This window comes from Mustela lutreola, chromosome 14, assembly GCF_030435805.1.
Source record: "Mustela lutreola isolate mMusLut2 chromosome 14, mMusLut2.pri, whole genome shotgun sequence".
In the NCBI taxonomy this organism is placed as follows: domain Eukaryota; kingdom Metazoa; phylum Chordata; class Mammalia; order Carnivora; family Mustelidae; genus Mustela; species Mustela lutreola.
Window position 1 is genome coordinate 43,811,401 of NC_081303.1, and position 26,017 is coordinate 43,837,417.

Consider the following 26,017-nt stretch of genomic DNA (forward strand, 5'->3'; position numbering starts at 1 on the left):
CTCATCAACAAAATGGGAAATAACCATACTAATTAGCAGACCAGCACACAAATTACTATTTGTTGGGGTGTAGATGTAGATTCACAATCTATTCCAAACACAAGCTAAGTAATGGAATACAGGCTTAAAACAACATACATTTTAATTTTTTTTCTTTTCTACAGTACCCAGACTATGAAACTTGATTTTTTTTTCACTTACTAAAATACATTCTTGATTTTAAGCAACCATAATCTCATTTTCATCTTTTGAAAAACAGGTGAAAATAAAGTGTTTCATTTATCCAAGTCTAGCTGGAAACTGGAAATGTAAAGTTCTTTACATAGCTGAGATCAACTTCTCAAATGGATAAAGAATTGGGATAAGCAAAGCCCATATTCTTTATTTTGATACCTCTACTGACAAAAAAATGACGAATCCTGAGGTCTTTTAAACTTAGAAATTAAGACATTTCTCAGGAAAATAAGCTATATATTTCTTCTCTAATTATAAACTGGGATGTAAAGTTATCCGTACTTAGAATGAAGACAGACACTAATTTAGGGAACTAGAGGACTGTTAGTGGCTCTGGATAGTTACTACCAAGAGAGAAGAAAGTCAGGGCCACTGTGGTAAGAGACCTGAAGTTCAAGATATATGTATATGCATTAATGGGTAGCTGCCAATTTTTAAGTGCCTATTATGTGGCAGGTGTTTTATACACATTATCCATAATGCCTATAGTATCTTAGCAAAATGACATGTATTGTCATTACCATTTTATAAATGTAGAAAGTACGGCTTACGGACACTGTGTTTTGCTCAATGCGAACTGCTAGTACTCTTTCCAAAGTCAAGTCTCTCTGGCTCTCAACACTGTAACTTTGTCTCCCACAGCCCTTCCTCCACAAACACTCCACCCAACAAAAAGGCACGACAGCAGTGGTTAGCTACTTAACTTCCAGAATCTGTCTGCTTTTCAATCCCTACTCTGATACTCATTACTTTGGTCACATTTCTTCATCCCTCTGCTGTTACTAAATCTGAAAAATGGGGATCATCATTCCCAGTGTGCTTGGATTGCTGGGAGTTTTAAATTAATCATATAATACACACAAACATACAGACAGCTTTGCTGTCTCTTCCTCATGTTTTCCAAGTTCACTCTAGAGTACTTCAATGTTATTCCACTCTGTAAAAATTGAAGTTTGGAAATAGGGATAGTAAGACCTCAAAATTATCTGTATCACCAAATCCTAGAGGTCCTATGGAATCTCACTTTTAGGTAACTGAATTTACCACATGGCAAGAATTTTAAGAGGGTGTGGCTGATTCCAGTGTCCTGGGATGGAGCCCTGCATCATCATCGGGCTCCTTGCTCCCCAGGAAGCCTGCTTCTCCCTCTCCTACTTCCCCTGCTTGTATTCCCTCTCTCACAGTCTCTCTCTGTCAAATAAATAAATAAAATCTTTAAAGAGAGAGAGAGAAAGAGGGAGAGAGAGAGTGTATGGCTATTTGAATAATCAAATGTGAGATGGGGCCCAGAGAGAATGGTCCTTCAGTGAGAGGCTAGTTCTAACATGAGACAGTGATGTTACTCTTCTAATTCAGGGAGCCTGACTGACAGAAGAAAAGAGAGCCTTCTAAGTTTACTTCTACTTGTAGCCTTTATTTTTTTAAGTTTCTTAGGAATTAAGCTGTCTTTGTATTAATAAACCTGAGTATTTCAAGTGATAGACATTACACAGAAGAGAGAAAGAAGGAAAATCAGATTTCTGTCCCTAAAACAGTGTTCCTTGCCTCTCTTGGCTACTTCCACTGGATGGGAGCTGTTGGGACACTGGCTTCACCTGTGGATCCACAATGTCTAGCCCTATTTCCTGGAATAGTTGCATGCCTCCTGAACAATTTTATTTTAATCCTTGTACACATCATGAACCCTGGTAGGTGTGTTTGTCTTTTCATTTTGGCTGCTAAGCAAGGGAATGGGTCTTAGCTGCTGCTGCTTTTTTTTTTTTTTTTTAAAAGATTCTATTTATTCATTTGACAGAGAGAGACTCAGCAAGAGAGGAGTGGGAGGGGGAGAAGCAGACTTCCCACCGAGCAGGGAGCCTGCCTGATGCGGGGCTCCAGCCCAGGGCCCTGGGATCATGACCTGAACTGAAGGCACACGCTTAATGACTGAGCCACCCAGGCGCCCCAGGCCTTAGCTTCTTACTGCACTTTCTCTCTGCCCCGAATCTTATCTAAATTAAATACATTTCGATCTTTTGTTCTATGATTCCTGCTAAAATGTCCAATTAATTTTGGAAATAAGTAGAATATAAGCAAGTTAATAAACATAAATTATAATAATATATTATAATAAACATAAACATATGTCTCTGACATATTTATTGATACCCAGATTATGCCTCGAACCATATCTATTTCTCAAAATGCTTACATATGTAATTGGAAATCCTAATGGGCTCAGATCCTAATATTATTGTGCTTAGAGAGCAACAGTAAGACTGTTTATTGATTTGGAGATAATCATAAAACAGTATCTTCATGGTTCTAGCATGAGCTTCTGTTTCTTGTATTATACAATGGATCATATTTCTAGCAAATCATTGAGACTGGATTACCACCAAAAAGTGAACCAAGGAAGCTTCTGTGGTATCAGACCACAAAAAAAGGCAGACTATGCCCAGTCCCTACTGATTTCCCTGCCCCAAATGCAAACAATGTATTTGAAGCTTATTTTCTATGTAGTCTGTTTGTGTAAGTGGCTCAGGTCTCATGTGGGAACTGAGGCAACAATGACCCACTAGGGTAGGCTGACCTTAAACTTTGCCAAGCTTCAGGTTTATGGTACAAAGACCAGCCCCTAAGTATTTAAAAATATAGATTTTTTTTCTTTTTACAAAGGCAACTTTTCGCCAAATGATTACAAGGCAATTGGAGGTAGCAAATAATCTTGAGATTTTTGTCACTGTCCTTAAAACCCTCCTCTGAGAACTGCTTTCCCTGTTCACCCCTACTACTTGCCAGTGTTCTTGGTACATGGTATTCTCCTTGCTTCCCTGGCTAGAGTTGACTGACCTAAGGATTAATGCTGGATCCGAGTGGGCTGATGACACACTTCCACAAGACAGTGGATCTGGGAATCGCAGTCCATTTCCAGCAGCTGGCTGAGCTGAGGGCCTGCAAGCCCAGCGTCAGGCACATGGAGGAGTTGAGAAAACCTCTCTATGAAAGGCACAGTGGATAGTTAAGCAGAGAGAAGAACAAGCCGGATGAGAGAGAGAGAGAGAGAAGATGGGTTGGGACATGGGGAGGGGGTGGGGGTAAGGGGTAAGGGGAGGAGGGCTGATATTCTTCCCTGAGTGCTTTTGCTTTTTCCATTTTCTGGTTCCAGTCCTACCAGAGGGCTACATACATTCCTATGCCTAACCTAAGCAGAGAAAAAACAGCAGATTGTGATAAATACTGCTGGGTTACAAATGATTAGAAATATGGATCCTTAACAAATTGACCTGTTAAAACATATATCATTAACACATACACACACACACACACACACACACACACACACACAGGTATATACACCCATTTCTATAATGGAACACATGTATATAAAGAAATACACATACGGGGATTACACATTACCTAAAACTCAGATATTTATCATTTGAAAAGATTGATATTCAGAAATTATCAGCACCTGCATAATAAATCTAAATATGTTGCTCAACAAATTCCTATGAACCAAGTAGGAAAATTATAATTCTTAAAAGAATAAGCCCTAATTCTCTTAATTCTTGTTAGAGTCATCATTTGTCATGTCCGCCTGAAAACCACAAAATGCTAACTGATGAATACAGATAGTTGAATTAATGATATTATACTACGTGATGGCCATGAAAATTCAGGATAAGTATGCAATAAATATAACCTATTATCCTGTAAGGTTGTAACTTAATGCAATTTTCTCTATCAGAAATTGTCTAACAGAAAACAAAAACAGAAATCTGTAATATACCTTATAACTAAATAATCAGAGAAATACACTGCTGTGTTAAAGAAAGGAAGATTTAAAAATTTATACGAGGAGCTAAAAATAGTATTCTTAACTTAAAACTGACATTTGGGACAAGGGTTTCTCTAATTCATGTGTTTTCTTTCTACCCTAAAGCATCCAATAAGTAATAAAGATCTCACTCTTTTTTTCACATAAAAACCAGTGCACCATTGTAAATAAAACATAACTGCTCCAATATTTTTTTTTTTAAGATTTTATTTATTTATTTGACAGAGATCACAAGTAGGGAGAGAGGCAGGCAGAGAGAGAGGAGGAAGCAGGCTCCCTGCTGAGCAGAGAGCCCGATGCGGGGCTCGATCCCAGGACCCTGGGACCATGACCTGAGCCGAAGGCAGAGGCTTTAACCCACTGAGCCACCCAGGCGCCCCATAACTGCTCCAATATTAAGGCAATAAACATTTTGCAAAAGTTTTTAAGATGTTGAAGCTTGAGAACCAAAAGGAATTGAAAATGCTAGTGATGGAAAAAATATAGAGTAATTGATTGTAAATCCATCATTGGTTTACAAGTTAATACATATTTTCCAGTTAAGAGTATCCAGGGAAGGTTTCTATACTTGTGGAATTATTTACTGAAGGGCTTACTATAGGTCATACAATCAGCATTATTAAACCAATATGCTGCAATTAACCAATACTAGTATATGGAAAATAAAATTTATAAATGGATAGATCATAGAGAAGGCACTTAGTATGGTATAAAAATGGTCCCATGAAGGCAGAGATGTGTTTTGTTTCTCCTGGAACATTTAGAGGCATGACTGGTACACAGTAAGTGCCAGTTTTCTTTATAAAGAAATGAATAAGTTTTCTTTATAAAGGCGAGGGTTTTAGTACAGTTTCACTAGCTTCTCCCCATCCCTCCTGACACAGAGAAGCTCTTTAAGGCCATCCCTGCTCCTGCAGTGTGTGCAGATCCAGAAAAGCTAAGTGAGCATTAGGGATGCATTCTCATCCCACTCTCCCACTAACTCCTTGTAAGTCTTAGGTGAGGTGACCATTCTGGGTATCACCTCCCTCATCTGTAAACATCAGTGGCTGCAATAAATGAACTATAATCCAGTTGAAAATTCTTTTTAAAAGCTAGTTTTCTAAGGCCACTTAAAATATGATTTGGTGTATACAAATCTGGATCATATAAACCTTCAGAAACATATTTATAAAGCAAAACCAAGGTACATATAGCTATAATTCTGAACACTTTCCCCTTTAGGACAGTATTTTACATAACATCAACATATAAGCAGAAGCTTTAAATATTTATAGCAAAAAAAATCTAACTTTAGAAAAAAAACAGGCATATTACTTTATATTCTAATTTCTATAAAGGATTTAAACAAATTTCCATGCATGAATTTCATTTTATTTTTGTAGTAGAAATCTGGGATTTCCCTCCTCATCATCAAGCTATTCACATCCTATAGCAATCACATGCTTAACTGCTTCTCTCCCCTTCCTGGACTGTGAACTCTATGACGACATAATAAAGTATGCAGAGATTGGTATCTGGAATGACTAATTCCTAATCCTCTTGCAGCCTGCTCAGATACTACCTACTCAACCTCCTTGACTGGAAACACAAACTTTCTTACCATAATGATGGGGGAAAAAAAAAAAAAAAGAACGGGTCCAAAACTGTTTTTTAAAAACTAACCAGAATTACATAATTTTAGAATTTGGAGACATAAGAGTAAATAAACCCACCTGGGCAAGCTTACGCTTTTCTGTATTTCCTCCCTTTTCATTGTGTGATGTGTAAACTGGTGTATACTGTACAGAACCAGAACAGGTCCCATAATCCTCTTCATTTTCCTACACAGGAGGAAATATACAAGTAATTATTTTAAAATACTTGCATTCCTTTTAGACAAACTATCTGATACAGATGTAAATAGCAAAATAACACTTCAGATACAATTTTTAAAAATTGGGGCGCCTGGGAAGCTCAGTGGGTAAAGCCCCTGCCTTCAGCTCAGATAATGATCTCAGGGTCCTGGGATCAAGCCCTGCATCGGGCTCTCTGTGCAGCAGGGAGCCTGCTTCCCCATCCCTCTCTCTCTCTGCCTGCCTCTCTGCCTGCTTGTGATCCCTCTCTGTCAAATAAATAAATAAAATCTAAAAAAAAAATCTATTTAGGAAGAAATTGCATTTTTCTATATTATGGGTTAATAATTTCCAAAATAGTCTCTATTTTGAAAAATTTGGATGAAATTTTTATAAAGATTATTTACTATCATAAAAATGGAAGTTTTAAATAATATTTTTCTTCAAAGATAGAAATTCAAAACAACTGACAAAAATCTGCAAAGATGTAATATGTACTCAAATAAAAAGCACATACACATAAATATTCATATATATGCAATATTCATGGATTCAAATACACATCTTCAAACACAATCTTTTATAAATTAAGAACATGCTTCAAATTAAAGTAGCAACTACTGGAAAGATCCTATAAAACCAAATGATGGCATTCCTGGCTTCATTCTGCACCAAAGATCATCTTTTTAAAGAAATTCTCAGCTTGAAGCAAGAATTTCAATTGTGATATCAAGGCAATCAACTTTATGAAAACATACATCCTGTTAAAGCATCTTTGAAGATCTCCGTTGTTCTGTGATAAAATATGCAAACAATAAAGAGATTATTCAGTGACTGCATATAGAATGGCAGATAGTTGCCAGAGGGCTTGTTATGAAAAATACATTGTTGAACAAAGGGCTAAGCATATTTCAAACATCATTAAAAACAAAAATCTCATGTGATTTGTAAAGTATAAGCTTCAAACTAATGCAAGAATCAAGTTAGAATGAAAAGAAGAATATGACATACCTTGTGTTTTAGCTTACTCTTCACTTCCTTTATCCCCTGCTTTGCATGATTTTTTGCCTAGAAAAAGGTAACACAAGAGTCTGGCTCAGCATGGTTCTATTACCACTTAAAGAGTAAGCAGATGAGATCTCATTTCATGAAACTTGCTAATTTCATATTATTTAGAAAAAGAACAAATTATAATCTAAAACTTTATTTTCAGGAGGACCACCCCACTTGCTATTATATCTAAATTAGTGAAAACATGATTAGTCTCTATTTGCATACTACTATCATACAAAGGCTAACATATAGCCTGTTTTGCCTCCTAAACTATAGAAAATACAGGAGTCAACCAGACGACTACTGGCCAGTCCTAACTTGAAATTGTGATTAACTGGGGGTGAAAAGCAGAATCCATGTAATCCTAGCAGCAGGCTATTGGGGCAAATGTTTGGGTTTTAAAAAACCCAGGCATCTTTACAAAACTTTTATTAAAATGTTTTTACAGGCAGACACAGGTTTTTATTAGGAGAAGTATCTTAGTGTTACAGCTATTTTACACCCAGTTTTTCCAGTACAAATTAAAAGTCACTTAACAAAAGATGTTATCCTCATGTTCCACCGGGAATCTGACTGCAGCATTTGAGCTTCTCAGGTCCTGATATGATTCCTGTGGGATATAACTTAACTAAAGACCAATAACTGGGGACCTCCCTTAAGCCTTGGCCTTTTTTCCACTGGAAATTCCCACTCAGAGTGGCCAGAGTGGAAAAGAAAGGAAATTCACATTTATCTTGTGTTTCCTTGGTATATGACTATGTGCTGGGTACCTAGCATGTATTAGCTCATTTAATCATCACAAGTCTGTGAAGTTGGTGCTATTATTACTACATTTTACAAATAAGGAAAGTGACTCAGAGGGCATCAGTTTGCATAGCCTAGATTCAAATCTGGGTCTATTTCATTTCTAAGTCCAACTTCCCACCATCACAAAAGGGAAGGAAGAACTAAGGTTTTAAAATATATCTATTGAATATAAGTCTTATGAGAGAAAAGGCGGCATGAGTCTCCTTCTACAGACATGGAAACTAAGGTCATAGGGACTTAAGACTTTCCGACTCCAATGTTCTTGTTCCTTCTACCAAACCATCCTACCTTCCCAAGTCACTTCTAGGAAGAGTGAATACATGTTTTCCCAAGTTCACTTAGGGGAAGTGTCTCATTTTTTTCCTGTTAATATCTGTAGTACCAAATACAGTATGTGATATATAGTAACTGCTCAAATTATGTCTTGAACTCAAATAAACAACTATTTCTTTACTGCAAATGAGCCAAAATTAAAACATATTACACACAATAAAAGATAACCTAAAAAGTCCAATAACTCTAAATTCTATTTCCATGGTTCTTTGGAATTAAAGCATTTTCATATTCCGTATTTTATTGGTAAAGCCACTTTATTTAAAGGGTCCTATATTAACCCCTACATTCCCATTAGGTAAAAATGAATAATTACCATGAAATATTCCTGTTTCCATCTCCCAGAACTTGTATCCATCTTTGCTCTTATTTTGTCTATATTCTAATTTATCTAAATGTCCCTCAGTCTTTCAAAATTTGCTTGATTCACACTAATCTTTTCATATGCTCCTCGGTGTATACAGTTGAATCTAGTGTCAATCAAGATTCTGTAATTCATGCACTGATTCATTTAAATGGCTGTTGCCCGACCTCCTCCACGGACCTTCTTCAGACTGTCTGGAAGATTGGGTACAGACGTTCTCTCTATCCTTTTCAATACCAAGTTGAAACTAAGCAATAAACAAGTATTCTCTACAGAGAAGTATCCAGCAAATGGCTTTAGTTAAGAATTTAGAAGGCAAAATACTAACAAAAAAGTTGACTCAGAAAATCTTTTAGCCAAATCAATCATGTATTCACTTTACTGTTATTTTTAGATTTATAAGAAAAGTATACATGTTAGTTCTAGTTTTCTTTCTGGTCTCTATAAGGATAGAAAAATATAAGCATAAAAAAGCATAGAGAAAATGTTCCAAGCATAGAAGAATGATTTAACAACAGGACAAAATCATTATTTCCTTCACCCAATACACATTTGGTTCCTCTGTGCTATGTCCAAAACAGAGCGAAGGGACCATGATACAAACATAAAACTAGCAGGGGCAGTACCTCTGTCATTCACACTATGTGCCACACTCTGGGCTCCAACTCAAATAACCAGTACAACGCCTAGTATGCGAGAGGTACTCAAATAACTTACTGAATGAATGAGGCAGTTTAAAACATGGTTCCCAGTTTTTAAAAATTTACCATCTATGGAAAATCAAGCAAATAAATCCTGTTGAACCCATTCAGGAGAGAGAGAGATCAGAACTTTTGTTCATAGTAATTTGTGGTTAAAGGAGGAAGTTAAAAAGAGTTCATAGTGCAAGCAGCCTCAAAAAGATGAGTTTTAGGTACAACTATGAAAGTCACAAACTGACTTTACTTGTCCCAAACCGCTTGACTTCTTGATTCATGTGCAACATGATCACAAGATAAATGATGAAAGCAATTAAGAACATTCTGAAGACCTTAATTGGCTTGAAATTAATTTAGGGATTATCTTCCAGAGAGGAGAATTTTGACTTCTTAACATTTTACCATTGGGCAGAAAATAAAACACTCTACTGATGAGAAAGACAAAAATATGAATAATGAATAAGTTTTGAACATGTTTATTTCTGGGTTTTTGTCGAAAATAGAGAAAAATTAAGGAGAAAAACATAATTAGCAAAGTAATACAAAACATTTTCTCTTAGACTGAGGAAAAATTTCCAAGTGCTTGTTCAAGGAATAAAATAAGGGGCACTTGACTGAGAAACCTTTTTTTATAATCTTAAATGAATGTGAGAAACAAGGCCAGTCTGATATTTTGCATGGCAGCCATATGCTATTTCATCATAAAAAAATAAAATCTCTCCAAAAACTGTATATAAATCAAACCACCAGTATTATAGTAAGATAGTGATACACTCAGAGAGGTTTTCCAGAAAAACTATGAAACAACCAAACAAAATGCACAGGCTGCTGTTTCCAGGCAAAATGGATTCAAAATGGATTCCTCTTCCTATGATGAGGCTTCAAACAGCTCAGAATTGTGGCACTATTTTTGAATCCACTCTGTAGATTAGCTTCCCTACTATAAAATGTAATCTTTGAAATGGATTTTTTTAACAGTAATGGTGGCTACATATATGTCATAATTGTAAGTCAAAACAAGAATATAAGTTCTAAGCTTATTAAAATATATTATCCCATTATTAATTCAATCATACCACTTCCTTTACTGAGAGAGCATTTGAAGATCAACTCTTACAAAATCAGAACTATTGCCCTCAGGTGCCTGGGTGGCTCAGTTGGTTGAGCCTTGGACTCTTGATTTCTGCTCAGGTCGTGATCTCAGGGTCCTGAGATTGAGACCAGCACTGGGCTCACATTCAGTGTGGAGTCTTTTCGAGATTCTCTCTCCCTCTTTCTCTGACCCTCCCCCTGCCTGCACGTGCTCTCTCTCTCTCTCTCTCTCTCTCAAATAAATGAATGAATAAAATCTTTACAAAAATCCTACTTCCCTGAATATTTTTAGAAATAAAAAATACATATGACCGACTACATTTAAAAATTATTTTACTGAATACCAACCCACTAGCTCCAACCAGTTTAATACTAGAGAAAAAGATGCACACAGGCAAAAGAAGTGCTGAAACAGGGATATGAGGACCCAGAAGGTATGTGAACCCTTATAGTGTGGGGTTGGACATTTTACAGGGAAATAGCTAATGCTTAAACTAAGTCTTATAGAATGAATTAGTGTTTACTGGGTGGATAAAATCCAAGAAATAAATGTGCCAGTTAGTAGAAATGGATTGTGAAGGATAGAGGCAGAAGAGAACATCTTGCATTCATGAAATGAGGAGTAGCTCAGTATCTCTAGAAATACGGCAGGCTCTAGGGGCTGGGTGAATTGAAAGGACAGAAGAGAGATCAGGTCTTGAAGGGTCTTAGCTATTATATTAAGGAGATTTTTATTTTATTAATTATTTTTGTTACTGCTATTGATATGGCAATTTTTGTTTTACTTCAGCCATGGAGAATCACTGAAGAATATTAATGATAGAGAGTCAAACATCTCTGAGGGAAGAGAACATGCAATATTTGCCTATTTTTTCTACTTTAGTCTCAAGTATACAATGGGAATTTAAAATTTGTTGTTAAATGAAAGAATCAAATCTTTAAAAATAGCACTTCGTTATGGACTGCTTCAATCTAAGTGTGCAATTTTACTGATAGCTTTGAAATAAACAAGACCTGTTTTTAGATTATATAAAGGGAATATCCTTTCTATACAACAGTTTTTGTTTTGTTTTGTTTAATTTTTAATTTTTTATAAACATATATTTTTATCCCCAGGGGTACAGGTCTGTGAATCGCCAGGTTTACACACTTCACAGCACTCACCAAAGCACATACCCTCTCCAATGTCTATAACCCCACCCCCCTTCTCTCAACCCCCCCTCCCCCCAGCAACCCTCAGTTTGTTTTGTGAGATTAAGAGTCTCTTATGGTTTGTCTCCCTCCCGATCCCATCAACAGTTTTAATAACTGAATTCACTTTGGTCAATATTAACTCTAAATTTTTTAAAGCTTTTTAAAATTAAATTAAATTAATTAATTTATTTTTAAAAGATTTTATTCATTTATTTGATAGACAGAGATCACAAATAGGCAGAAAGGCAGGCAGAGACAGGAAGGGAAGCAGGCTTCCCGCTGAGCAGAGAGCCTCAATCCCAGGACCCTGAGATCATGACCTGAGCTGAAGGCAGAGGCTTTAACCCACTGAGCAACCCAGGCACCCCTAAAGCTTCTTTTTAAAAAGAAATAATAAGAAGTATTCTAGATATACATGTCTGTCAGCTAGGAAAATGTATGATTTTATTAATAGAATTTTTAAATATCAAAAGAAAACTTACAAATTTATATGCTGTCCGTACAGCTGGAGTTGCTTTGGTCATTGCTGTGTTAAACAGTGCACCTCCTTTCTGTAAAGAAAAAGAAGTATATTTCAAAAAATTTCAAGCCAGACTGTCCTGAAAACAAAGTATTATTAATAGTATGGAAAAAGAGCTTTTCTCACAAATTAAAGTCCTACAGAAATTATGTCACATTAAGTGTTTTCAAACTTTCATATACTATAGTAATTTCAGACAAAATGTAAACATTCTACTCTGTTCTTTTAGTTGATGTAATACATGATTTAAAAATCATTTCATCTTTGCAGTTTAGGCAGACTTCAGAAATATGACCAGTAATAGGTATATTTAAAACAATTAAAAAAAAAGAACTAAAATCAGCTGTTTATCAATTGTTTTAGGTTGGACAATAAAGTCTAAATGTGTGGAGGCAAGTTTTACATTTAAAAAAGATCATATTAACAACAAACACATTACCAGAAATGATGAAACTCCCCTCAAATGATACTTCTCCTAATTTCTTTGTTCTAGGATAGAATATTAGCTGACAATAACAACTTGTTTTTCAAAACACACCATTTATCTCTGCACAAAAGCTTTTCATTTTAAAATTATGAATATCAATAAATTATAATAGCATAAAATAAAAATATTTAAAATGTGAAAAAGTACAAACATTTCAAATATTGCCAATAAACGGCATAAGTATAAACAGCATCATTTTACTGAACACTTCTCCAGATACATTTGAGTGAAAGAGGAAGAAACAGTGAAGGGTTATCATTACCTTGACTGTATGTACCCATTGTTGATAGGACCTTGGGTTTCCTGGAAAATATAAAAATAAGATGTCAGGACTATTTGATCTAAAATAAATCATAAACTAAAATTCATCAAGAACTAATATTTCCAGATGTTAGTAGGCAGATTTTATTTATCTCCAATGTTGTGAAAAAACAATGTTATTGTAAAACTATTCAACTGTTCTCTTAGGAACACAGTGATTAGAATGCTTTAGAACAGAGATCTTTTCTTTTCTCATGTATGAAGGTAATATGTTATTCTATTTTCTTTCATTTTAAGGAGGGATAAAATAAACCCTCTTTTTTGAAATCCAAGATTCCTATGCCTTTTGTACTAATTTTTCAATGTTTTATATCTATGTTGTCTTATAAAAGTGTGTCTCTTTTATGCAACTGTGTTCATTTAAAAATAATATTGCCAGTGCATAGGAAACAAAAAAAAAACTAGATGGGAATTTAAAAATGCAAAGAAACTTGAAGACAAAAGAGATTATTCTATGGTTTTTAACTATTAACATTAATGGATCACAGATTCCACCGTAATGCAATACAGTCAAGTTCTAAAGATATTCTCTAGTTGTAAATCCAAATTTGAAAGATACTACCCAAGGAAATGTGAAGCCAATGAAGGTTTTAGTTTACAGAGCATCATGGTTATTAGAAAGTTCAAATGCTGACAAAGTTCTTTTTTTTTTTTTTTTAAGTTTTTATTCAAGTTCCAGTTAGTTAACATACAGTGTAATATTAGTTTCAGGTGTACAATACAGTGATTCAACACTTCTATACAACACCCGGTGCTCATCACAAGTGCACTCCTTAAAACCAGTTCTAATAAAACTAGTAATCACATATTTGGTTCCAAATATGGTAATTTAATCAATAAAATGACATCAAAGGGCAAAAAAAGAAAACACAATAATCTCAAGTAATGCTTTAAATCAACTGACTTAGATTTCATCTACCTTCTTGGTTTAAATGCTTAAAAAACAAAGTCCTGATGGCTAGTCCAAGTACAAGTAATCCCTAAAACAGATTATGGTCTCTTCTTTTTTTCAATTGTGGTATAGTTGACATACAACATTAAGTTAGTTTCAGAAATAAAGCATGATTCGATAGTTGTATATATTGCAAAGTGATCACCACATAAGCCTAGTTAAGATCTCCACCATATATGTTCTCTACTTGCATATTGTTGTGTTCTTTTAACAAATTTATTACCTTGCTATTATAAAATAGAAGCAGAATGATCCCAGCCCAAGAATTTATTTCCAGCTGTTCTCTTTGCATTCCTAACCAACATCAGGCAAAATGTGTACAGCTCTGATTTTACTCCTGTAATTAAAATCTTTCTCTAACTCACAGAAAAAAATCAAGAAATAACTCCCATTGTAAAAAACATCTCTTACTACTCAGCACTGCACTTCACTTTTCTGGAAGAAAATACATGAGCAAAAATAATATTGTTACTAATTTTATGAAATGATTATAGCAAAATGTGTCTACTTAAAATAAACTATGTAAATAAAATCTGCACTGTTAAAAAACCATGAGTTTCAAGTGGTATTTGTCCTAAATTTTTAAATTATATTTCTTTTATAAAATGACAAAAAATTATTCTATCAATTTATTTCCAAGGAGAGTTTATTAACAAAAAAATAAACAGTATGTCTTTTTCCAGATTGTTCATATACTTTTACCTCTCTACTAAATGTTCTCAACAGTTCATATACTTATTAACTTCTCTATTAAAAATGATTGGATATAAATCACACATTTAAGACTTGGTTGTTATTTATAGTATTCTGGAAAGTGCTTTACTTTCATTCTTTCCCCAAAATAAATGGAAGAAAATAGAAAGAGAAACACTAACTTCTATATGATAACTATTTAGCATTCTGGAACACTTGTCAAATCAGAAAATAATTTTTTAAGCCCCTAATCTACAAAGAAAATAAGTATCATAAAATTTCAGAGCAGTTATAGAAGGAACAGTGTCTTATTTAGAGTTGTGAGGAATAAAAATAGCTCTCATATTCAACTCTCCACAGGTCACAAAATGTTTTTATACCTACATTACCTTATTTGAGTTGTGTTTTTGTACTCCAAGATAGGTAAAGCAGGTAGTATCTTAGGCAGCACAGTTCAATGAGAAGGAAGTGGACTTTGGAGTCCAATGGTCTGAAGGTTCAAGTCCATTGTATCCTTGTAAACTATGGAGTTTGGGACAAGGTCTTTAACCTGGCTGCTACAATGTTACTTAGTACAGTACCTAGCACATCACAGACACACCAAAAATGTAAGTTATTATTGTCAGTAACTTGCCAAATGAAGAAAGTGAAGGTTCTGAAGTGGCACATTATTTGCCCAAGGTCACAAAGATAGCAACTTAGAAAGAATAAGAATCTAGGTATTTGAATTCTTGGTTCTGTAGTCCTTCAACTCTAAAAATTCTACCTCTTAAGACTGTTAAATAAAATATGATAAAACAGAGATTTCCTCTGTATCACTTCACACTAATTACATTAGAAATGAAAATGGGCTGTTCAAAGCAGATACCTTGAGAAGAAACAGTTCACAGAATGACCAATAATAATCCAGAATTATATGCACAGGGGAAAACAGAAGTCCTTACATAAACTGCTTGAGATGATGGGGAAACATGGTACTATATAGGTAGAGTCCTGCTAAATTTTTTTTAAAGATATTTGTTTCTCTAAATTTAGAGCTTTTCAAATTGAAGGCTTCTATTCCCACAAAATTTATGAGACAAATGCATTATTTTAAAAAATATTGTTTAAAGGCTGTTTTTCTTCTTAAAAATGAATCTGAATGCCAAAAAAAAAAAAAAGTCCTTCCTAAAGTCACTGGATTATGGAAATAACAAGCATTATTGAGGAAATTCCTAGCATTGTTCTCATTAAACATATGAGTGGTTTTCTCACACTCAAGGACAGAATATCTTTGTCTCTCACTTGTCCAAAGACTTCTTCCTTAAATATATTTGTTTAAATTCTAGAAATTTATAGTTATTTCTCAAAAAAATATAAATTCACCTAAACTCTTCAGTGAAGCCAGAAAAATGCCAGTAAAGTGGATGACTACCTACTATCTCTTCCAATCACCTTGGTGCCTCAGTCAGTACAGGAAAAGAGAGAGAAATAAATAAAAGACTAATCAGATTGTATCAGGAAACTAATAAGGAAACAAATGCTAATGAAGAATAACTATATGCTTCTTTATAAAATCAATCTGAAAATATTTCTCCTTCTGAAAGTTTAGATAACTGGAAGTGGATTTATAAAACTAGCCTGACTTTAAATGAAAAAAATATGTAACCCTCCCCCCACCACGTTCTTAACTACTCAATATTCCTTGGCTGCTTGTTCACAGACCAATATTTTTATTTACTTAATTGTACCCTTTGTCCTACTTCCATCCACTTCTATTACCTTTTAGCCTCTATAGATATTCTTCCTTTTACATACTTCCTGATATGACTTCTCTGTTAAGGCTGAATATTCTACAAAGGTCTCATGAAAAAATCAGGAGTAACGGATTCCTTTAACAGTCCTGAGCACAGGAATTCACAGGACAGAAATCAGTTTTTGGAAATCTGTATGCATTCACAGTCTTTAGCCATAGTTCTAGATTCAGTGTGAATCTAGATTTTCTATGTAAGACTGTCCTGCTTTGTATATTCTTATCAGAGCCAAAACAATTACGAAGTTCCACTGTGCTCATATTCATTTTATCATCACCCATGCATACTGGAAATGAACAGGATACATAAACTGTTACTACAATGGCACAGAAAGGGGAAAAATTAGATGCTTCTTTGAAATTTCCTAATTATTTTTGCTTAGCTTTAGTGAATGTTAATTTTTCTTAGGGTGATCTTTCTTGGGGCTTAGTAGAAAAATCTTCAACGGATAATCACAAGACAGGAATTTTACTTTTATCCACTCGGAGTGGAGAAGGCTTGGGCAGTGCTCTTGTTTACTGAATGTCTTCCAATTAAGAAGATTTCTTATCATAAGAAAGCAATATATTATAGTTATTAAAGCAAGAGCTTTGAACTCAGGCAGATACATGACGAGTTCAGACTCTAGCACTACTAGCTGTGTGACCCTGAGCAAATTGTTGAGATAAGTGCCCTTATAAAAATGGGGATGGGTAATCAAAATACCTCAGGGGCTCCTGAGGATTAAAGGAGATAAAATTTGTAGGCTCTTATAAGAGATTCTGTTACATATTAATATTCAGTAAGAACAATTATAATTATTCTTACTGTAACTATGAGAGAAATGAGTTATAATAGTTTACTTCTTTGAAAAATAGTTTCATATCATGATACAGACATCTTTATAAATATAATCTAAATGACAAATGTATAATGTTCTTTTATATATATCATTTATAAGAACATTACTAATTTTTATTATATTCATATTTTTATTTCAAATCCTAATAAATTGTGCTTTATTTCTTCTAAGAATAATCTCTATATATCTCTAAAATAATAACCTAAAATACAATGATTAAAAAATGACACTTGATAGCCAGACATAATTTGTAATATACTTTCTTGCTGTACATACTGAAATTAATACTTGTTGAACTATGCTTTCCCTTTAATTCACTATTGCTCCCGCCACCACCAAATTAAGATAAGCATTCAAAACTTTTTGCATTTTAAGAAAGAACAACAAAGTGGTTGGCATGAAGTTGTACTGCAAATGTAGCCGTCTCTAAGTCAGATGCCAACCGGTGATTAACATTCCATTCTTTTTAAATCATGAGACCTTTAATGAAAGGTTTTAGCAACCCCTCTCCCACCAGAAAAGCCACCCACCTATCCTCTATTCTAGAACAGAGGTATCTGGACCAATGGTTAAGACTACAGAATTCGACTCTACAAAACGATCACAGTTCTACCCCATTACTGTCACAAGATGTCATCTTCAATTCCATATACAATACTAGCCCCACGGGTCATAAAAATAATGAGACAGCAGTTATATAAATACTGAATGGATGCCTCAAGCAATTTGTCCATGAGCTGACAATATTTTGCTTGTCTGAGTTGAAAAGTAAAAAAGCCTTATTTTAACACAAAAGTTCCATTGAAGCTAAATTTTTACCCATGAGCTGAGGAAAGCAAGGAGCTTGGCTTATTCGCTGAGTCAAGTAAACTAAGTTTTTCCCAAAGCTAAATGCTTTCAGTGAAATGCTATACTTATGTCAGATGAAGGTCCATAAATGCTCGGTTCATCTCTACCTCTTTTAATGAACAAATTTTCTCAATGGTTTTTGTATTTCGATGGTACAAAAATATATCTTATTTAAGAGTAAAATTAAATGTGGGGAAAATTGTGGACGCATACTTATTACTATTTGTCTTTTCATGTTTTATCTTTTCTAGCAACTATTTATTCAAACACACACTAAAGACATCTCTTCCCTAAATTAAACCTACGATAAAATATTACTATTATACATGGTGAAAATGAACATACCAGAGATTTTTGTTTGTTTAGTTCACCCTGTACCTGGAACAGTGCCTACTATATATGTAAACACTTAGCACAACACCAGCTGAGTAAATGAATGTGACATTTCAAGGACTCAAGCAAAATTCTCTGCCAGAGTCAGGGCTGTATACTGAAGCAATCATGTACAAGTACCAGTTCATAAGTCATTAACTGTCCAGGTAATTGTAATGTTGTCTGAATATTTACATATGAAACATTGTCTTTGTTTAATTATATTAAAGTGCATTATGTTAAATAAAAATGAGATATCACCTAGCTTATGTTTCACACATACAAAATAGTACGACGCCTTCCATTTTTTTAGTGAGCACTTTTTACAGTGACAAGTGTAAGCACATGGGAAGGTAAACTGAAAAGTCTTTTCCTCATGCTGCAATGTTCTGCAAAGCAAAAAAAAAAAAAAAAGGCAAAGACTACTATAACAATACACTTACTTAAAATGTAAAAGCACTGTGGTATTCACATCTTTTTTTTTAGATTATATTATCAAATATTTCAACTATAATCTTAGTTCTTTAAATCTAGTAGTAGACATCACTGTGGGTTATTTTTAGCAGACAACACTAGTCAGGATGAAAGACAGGAAGATACAAGCTAAATGCATTTCTGTGACATTTATTTCTACTAATATTAAAAGATTATTCAAACAAACAGCTACCAATTCATGAGACCATCTTAACACCTTGAATAATAAAATAAGTTAACACCATAGCTCATAATTATAAGATCAAAAAATATATCTAAGACATTCTATGTTTAAGAGAAAATAGTTCCTTATGAAGTAGATTATATCAGACACAAGTGTAAAAATCAAAACAATTGTTACTCAGAAAATGGATAATCACACTGGAACTAGTCTTTACCTCCACAAAAGCCACCAGAAGTGATTTCCTCTTCAAATACATCAGAGAAACCCCTTCCTGCATTTAGTTTTGCCAGTCGACCATCAATAAACTGAAATTAAAAAGTGTCAAATATGTTAATTTCCGCTTTCTTCATAAAATTAATTTTACTTACAGAAAAATATTAATATCAGATACTTATATAAATATAAATTACACATATATATGTATATACACACATATACAGATACATGTCAAGAAAACTCAAACAATTAAAATAGCCCAGTAAAATAACAGCACTTTAGTTAAATCAGAAATGTATGGTACAGACTGTAACTTCATTAACGAGAAAAATAATGTACGATTTGCTGGCACTTGGCTACTTTCTATTTTGTCTATCCGTGGCATCTGAAATTTGTACCTTCTGGATTATAAAAAAATGTTATAAATGTTTTCAGGTTTCTCCATCCATAATGAAGGTGAAGTATCTTTAAGGTCCCTTGCATAAGAGACAAAGGGAGACTTAAATGATAAGTCTTAAAACTTAAGACTTAAATGATAAGAAAGACTTAAATGATATTTGAAGGATAAACCTGAAGATTTGGAGATTAATACCAAATGTTCACTTTCGTGATGGAATTAATCCTGGCCATAATTTTTTTACTCTGGAAAATTTAAATTTAACCAAATTAAAATAGCTTGACTTTTAAACAATTCTCACTCTTAGTTCTAAAAAAAAAGTTTTCTATCTAAATGAACAAAACTAATTTAGAGAAGTTCTATAGAGCAATACAGTATTCCTCAGGTAGCATTTAAAAAATTATTTAATGGCAATAAGTTACATCAGTTTTTTAAGACTCTGAGACAGAAATCTATTACAAGCCAAAATTAAGAAAGAAACAAATGAAACCAACACAGTCCTGTTCAAAATGTGGTTTAACTACCTTATATTATCATAGAATAATTTTGAACCAAAATGTTAGAAGGATTTAAACAGATGTAGCCTAAAAGATGCATAGTACTGGCTTTTCTTTTCTTTTTTTTTTTTTTTTTTTTTAAGAGTGTGAGTTGCTCTCATAAAAATTAAAACCTTTTGAGGGTAGGTACCACAGATAACCCAATTTTACATCCATTAGGAATATAATGGAATAAAAAAGTTTCCAATAATATAAGCAAATATGAACAGGAGTTTGGAGAATGAAAGGCTTGTATCACATCGCTGCTACTTATTAGCTTTATGATCTTGGGCAACTTGCTCTCTGTGAGTCTGCTTCCCCTTCTATAAAATGGGAAAAATAATAAATATCTTATGGTGTTTTGTGAGGGTTAATTGAAACAATATGAAGTACCTAGATTGCAGGCAGAGAATAAATGTTAAATACTAAAGTCCGCCTTTTCCCACGACCACCACCTATTTGATCTCTGTCAATTTAAGGATTTCCTGAGTGTAGGATCACTGTCTTTCTCATGTACATATCTTGAATACCTGGCAAAAGCCTCACATATAGTTTGAAATGAATGTTTGCTGAAAGACTCACGTATACTGAAACAATGTGAAAGGCATGTGTACGTAATTATTCATTTCATTGTATCTTGAGATAAAAGGTAATAACAATCTTGGCATCTTCCTTACATATGATAAATGGTTGATTTGAAAATAAAGTGGTTTAAAATCCTTGCAAGATTTGACTTTGATATATTTTCAACACAGCACTATAAATCAAACTAAAGTGATCTAATTTGATGGACTAAGTACCATTTTGAAGAAAAAAGGTGAAGTAAAATGATAAATTTAAAGCAATATATTACTGACAAATGAAGCAAACTAAGACATCCTTTTAAAGGACTTAATTTGCTTTAAAAGATTAAGACTACAAGACTTTTTAAAAGGTTTTCATTTTTATGTTTACTAGAAATAATCCATCCATTTTAGTTTGAGTGGAATAGTTCAACATCTAAAAGGAGATAAATCCCAAAACTATTTACTGATTATGCATTTTTGAGCATGAGTAACTACTTCGTGTTACTACTGAACTAGTAAATTGAGCCAATAAAAATTAATCACTTGTAAAATGCCTCATGTTATCAACTGACTTTACAAACAATTCTGTCATGACAATCAGACATTAATCCGCATGCATACTTAATGCAAATGTTTGTTCTTAAAATAAAAGATGGATTTTGTGCATACACACATATTCTATATACATACACACAAATATAGATACCCAGGGATAGGCTGAGAAGTGGCATTAATGGAGAAAAACATGCCTAAGGTAACAGTTTTCTAAATTTTTCTAGTTTTGATTCAGTAACCAGCCAAAATTAAGAAAGAAACACCTTTTTTCTTTTTTTTCCAAGTGGAGTTGGGTCATGGTCACTCCATTCTAGTAAGTCTGGAGGATTTCATAGTAAGTAAAAAAGACCATTTTAGTTATTTAGCATAGAAGTAATTTTGAACTAAAAAATATTATCTGTTGGAAAAGCTATAACTAAAATGGGCTGTAACCTTTCAGTTGATTACCCACCTAATTTAGTAAACACATATCTTTAGGTAACTGTAAGATGTAAGTTTTAGAAGAATTAATTTGGAATTGCAAGTAATGACAAGTAACACTTAATAACAATGAAAGTGCTATAGATATAATAGATATAATAAAACATAAAGGTGCAAGTAGATTTTTAAAAGAATTTAAAAGTGTGAATTAAGATGATGCTTTTACATAAATCTTAATATTTTGCTTTTCATTCCAAAAGTGAAAATTAAAACCTGGACCTAAACATGCTAAATAATCACACCAAAACATAAATAATTGGAAATAAAAAAAAAATCATAGACATAATTCTATAGCATGGGGTCCATAATTTTATTATAAAGTATAAATAAGTAATTTAAGTAAGGAGATATATAATTATCAAGATCATTAATATTATTCCAATTGCAAGAACTGCATTTTGTTAATCCTTACAACACAATCTTAAAGTAGTGTGACAGGTTACAAAAGAAATGTTTTTAAGCAGTAAAGCTACTTCCTGCCACTCTTTTTGACAGTTATTGCTAAGGTTTTTCAAAACGTTTTTATCTTCAAATAACTATCTTTTTTTTTAAGATTTTATTTATTTATTTGACAAAGAGAGAGATTACAAGTAGGCAGAGAGGCAGGCAGAGAGAGAGCGGGAAGCAGGCTCCCGCTGAGCAAAAAGCCTAATGCGGGGCTCGACCCCAGGACTCTGAGATCATGACCCCAGCTGAAGGCAAAGACAACCCACTGAGCCACCCAGGCGCCCCTAAATAATCATCCTGATAGGAAATTAAATCCATTGAAAGAAATTATCTATTGTTTTAAATGGACTTCAGTAAGCAATACTGTTAAATAAAAACAAACATTCACCATATCAATTTTCAAATAAAATATATGTTTTAAGAATATTATAAAATGTAAAGAATAGACTTAGAGTTAAGCTTCTTTCCAAAAAAATAGGGAATGCAAGTTGGTGTAGCCTCTTTGGAGAACTGTGTGGAGATTCCTCAAGAAATTAAAAATAGAATTCCCTAGGACCGTGCAATTGCACTACTGGGTATTTACCCCAAACATACAGTTGTAGTGAAAAGAAGGGCCATCTGTACCCCAATGTTTATAGCAGCAATGGCCACGGTCACCAAACTGTGGAGAGAACCAAGATGCCCTTAATGGACGAATGGATAAGGAAGATGTGGTCCATATACACTATGGAGTATTATGCCTCCATCAGAAAGGATGAATACCTAACTTTTGTAGCAACATGGATGGAATTGGAAGAGATTATGCTGAGTGAAATAAGTCAAGCAGAGAGAGCCAATTATCATATGATTTCACTTATTTGTAGAGCATAACAAATAGCATGGAGGACATAGGGAGATAGAGAGGAGAAGGGAGTTGGGGGAAATTGGAAGGGGAGGTGAACCATGAGAGACTATGGACTCTGAAAAAACAATCTGAGGGTTTTGAAGGGGCGGGGGGGTGGAAGGTCGGGGTACCAAGCGGTGGGTATTATAGAGGGCACGGATTGCATGGAGCACTGGGTGTGGTGCAAAAATAATGAAAACTGTTATGCTGAAAATAAAAAATAAATTAAAAAAAAAAAGAATATGTTCTGATTCACAGAATAAACTTAAATAATGGCCGAGCAGATTATGCATCTTTGCTCTAAGGAATAAATTGTATGTTTCTCAGTTCCTTAATTCCTCACCAGTCAGTGCACTTCTGGCATTTAATCTAAAAATCCAAAATAAGTTATGCTATTAATCAATGTTCTAAACGCCTTCAGTGGTGTGGACATATGTTATATAAATATTTAATTGTAATTAATCCATCAAAACTCTGAGGATGACAATAATTAAACTGAATGAGTCTTAAATGATTTTTAAATATTTTGACTTTTTTAAAAAGAGCTCATAAGAAAACAATGTTCTGAGGAGAGAAAGTTAGTGGTGCAATTCTTTATCAAGCTGGGGAAGTGGGAAGATGGAGTGCCGTTTTTTGTGCTAAGACGACAGTCTTATTACTGAAGCAAAGCAGCAGAGGCAGTGGAGCAACACACAAAAAAAGTCGAGACTCCCCAACTCCTTTTTCCGCCTGGAGGAAAAATGAACATGTTTCAAAATTTACCTCCTATAAGAAATTCTTCCTGCACAAATGTAAGATAACTAATCTAATAAAGGCTTGAGAGCTAGAGAAAAAATACATATTTAATGAGTAGAAATCTTTAGCAATTTAAAGAAAAAAAATGTTAATACTGTAAAAAGAAAAGTACTTTTAAAATGTATTCATTTATAACAGATCCTTAAATTTTCCTTTTTATATAATGCTTTGGGCTAAAAAAAAAAAAAGTTGTCTAATTTAAATATTCCTTCTTATAAATGCTCAGTAAAAAAAAAAGTTGTCTAATTTAAATATTCCTTCTTATAAATGCTCAGTAAACCTTGACAGGTTAGTGAAAACTACACTAAAGTGTTATACAATAAGTTAAGTCAGCAGATATTTATAGACACCTGCTAAATGTAAGGCATTCAGTTAGTCACTATATATATATATATAAACACAAACTGCTGTAACAAATGGGAATGAGGTAGGTCAGTTTAGAGCTAAACCAAGAGAATTAAGTATATGAAGGAATAGAAATAAACTTATCTTTATTCCATTACAAATACTAGGCAAATAAAACGGTAAGGATACTAAATTACATTGCTATGGTATAATGACCAGGAAAACACTGAAGGGTATAAAAAAGCCCATTCAGTGTGATTTATTATTGGAACTAATAACCTAAAAAACATTAACGGAACAACACTAACCTCTAGGATATATAAACAGATAGATAGTCTTTAGATAATTTGCAACAAAATCAAGTCAGTTAAACTTCATGACCAACAGACCAAGAATCAATTCAGTCAATCGATAAATATCTAATTGGATGTTTACTATAAGCCAGGTACTTTCCTAGATGCCTGAAGTACAGAAACAAATAGAACAAATATTCCAGATTTCGTGGGCTCTCTCTCTTTTTTGCTTGATGAATCTAACTAAAGGTTTATTGATTTCATTTATCTTTTCAAAGAACTAGGTCTTAGTTTCATTGATTTTTCTATTTTTTTAAGTCTCTATTTTCATTTATTTCCTCTCTGATCTTTATTATTTGCTTCCTTCTACTAACTTTGTTCCTTTTCTAGTTCCTTAAACTTAAGACTAGTTGAGACTTTTCTTGTTTCTTGAGATAGACCTGAACATCTCCTCAGACAAGGGTAACAAAAGCAAAAACAAACAAATGAGACTATACCAAACTAAGAAGCATTAACACAGTGAAGGAAACCATCAACAAAATGAAAAGGCAACCTACTGAATGGGAGGAGATAATTGCAAATGATGTAACAGATGAAGGGTTGATATTCAAATTACATTAAGTTTTCACATAACACAATAATAAAAAAAAAAACCAAAAAATCCAATTTTAAAAGTGGGCAGAGGACCTGAACACACATTTTTCTGAAGAAGACATACAGATAGACAATAGACATATGTAAAGATGTTGAACATTACAAATCATCAGGGAAATCCAAATCAAAACAATGAGATAACACCTCAAAACTGTCAAAATAGCTATTATAGAAAAAAGAAAGAAATAGAAAGTACTGGCAAAGATGTGAATAAAAGGAAATCCTCATGCACTATTGGTAGGAATGTAAATTGGTGCAGGCACTAACAGTATGGAATTTCCTCCAAAAAATTAACAACAGAACTACCATACTATTCAGCAATTTTACTTTTGGGTAATTTATCCGAAGAAAATGAAAACACTAATTCAGAAAGATATATGTACCCCTATGTTCACTGCAGCATTACTTAAAATACCCAAGATAGGAACAACTTGTGTCCACTGATAGATGAATGGATAAAGATGTGGTGTGTGTATACACACACACACACACACACACACACACACCACACAACGGACAATTATTTCTCAGCCATAAAAAACACATGATATCTGGACATTTGCTACAATATAAATAGTCATAGAGGGTATTACGTTAAGGGAAATAAGTTAGAGAAAGACAAGTATCATAAGATTGCACTTATTATATAGAATCTAAAAAACCAAAACAAATGAACAAACAAAACAAAACAGAAACAGACTCCCAGATCCAGATAACCAACTGGTGATTGCCAGAGGGAAAGGTGATGGGAGCACAGGTGAAAGAGGTGAAGCGGATTAAGTACAAACTTCCAGCTATCAAATAAATAAGTCACAAGGATGGAAGGTACAGCACAGGGGATACAGTCAATAATACTGTAATAACTTTGTATGATGACAGATGGTGACTTGACTCATGGTGATAATCATTTCATAATGTATAAAAATATCAAATC

At 33.7% G+C, this 26,017-nt stretch overlaps 1 protein-coding gene across 5 annotated transcripts in view; it reads right to left on the minus strand.

Moving 5' to 3' along the window:
- DENND1B (DENN domain containing 1B) overlaps window positions 1-26,017 on the minus strand; it is a 277,522-nt gene that overhangs the window by 33,143 nt on the left and 218,362 nt on the right. For all 5 annotated transcript variants that reach the window (XM_059147015.1, XM_059147012.1, XM_059147017.1 and 2 more), the window contains 5 exons: window positions 19,131-19,221; window positions 12,700-12,740; window positions 11,913-11,981; window positions 6,901-6,957; window positions 5,770-5,877 (listed from right to left, as the gene is read on the minus strand). In XM_059147015.1, the coding sequence (XP_059002998.1) occupies window positions 5,770-5,877; window positions 6,901-6,957; window positions 11,913-11,981; window positions 12,700-12,740; window positions 19,131-19,221 (366 nt within the window). The remainder of the gene's footprint in view (window positions 1-5,769; window positions 5,878-6,900; window positions 6,958-11,912; window positions 11,982-12,699; window positions 12,741-19,130; window positions 19,222-26,017) is intronic.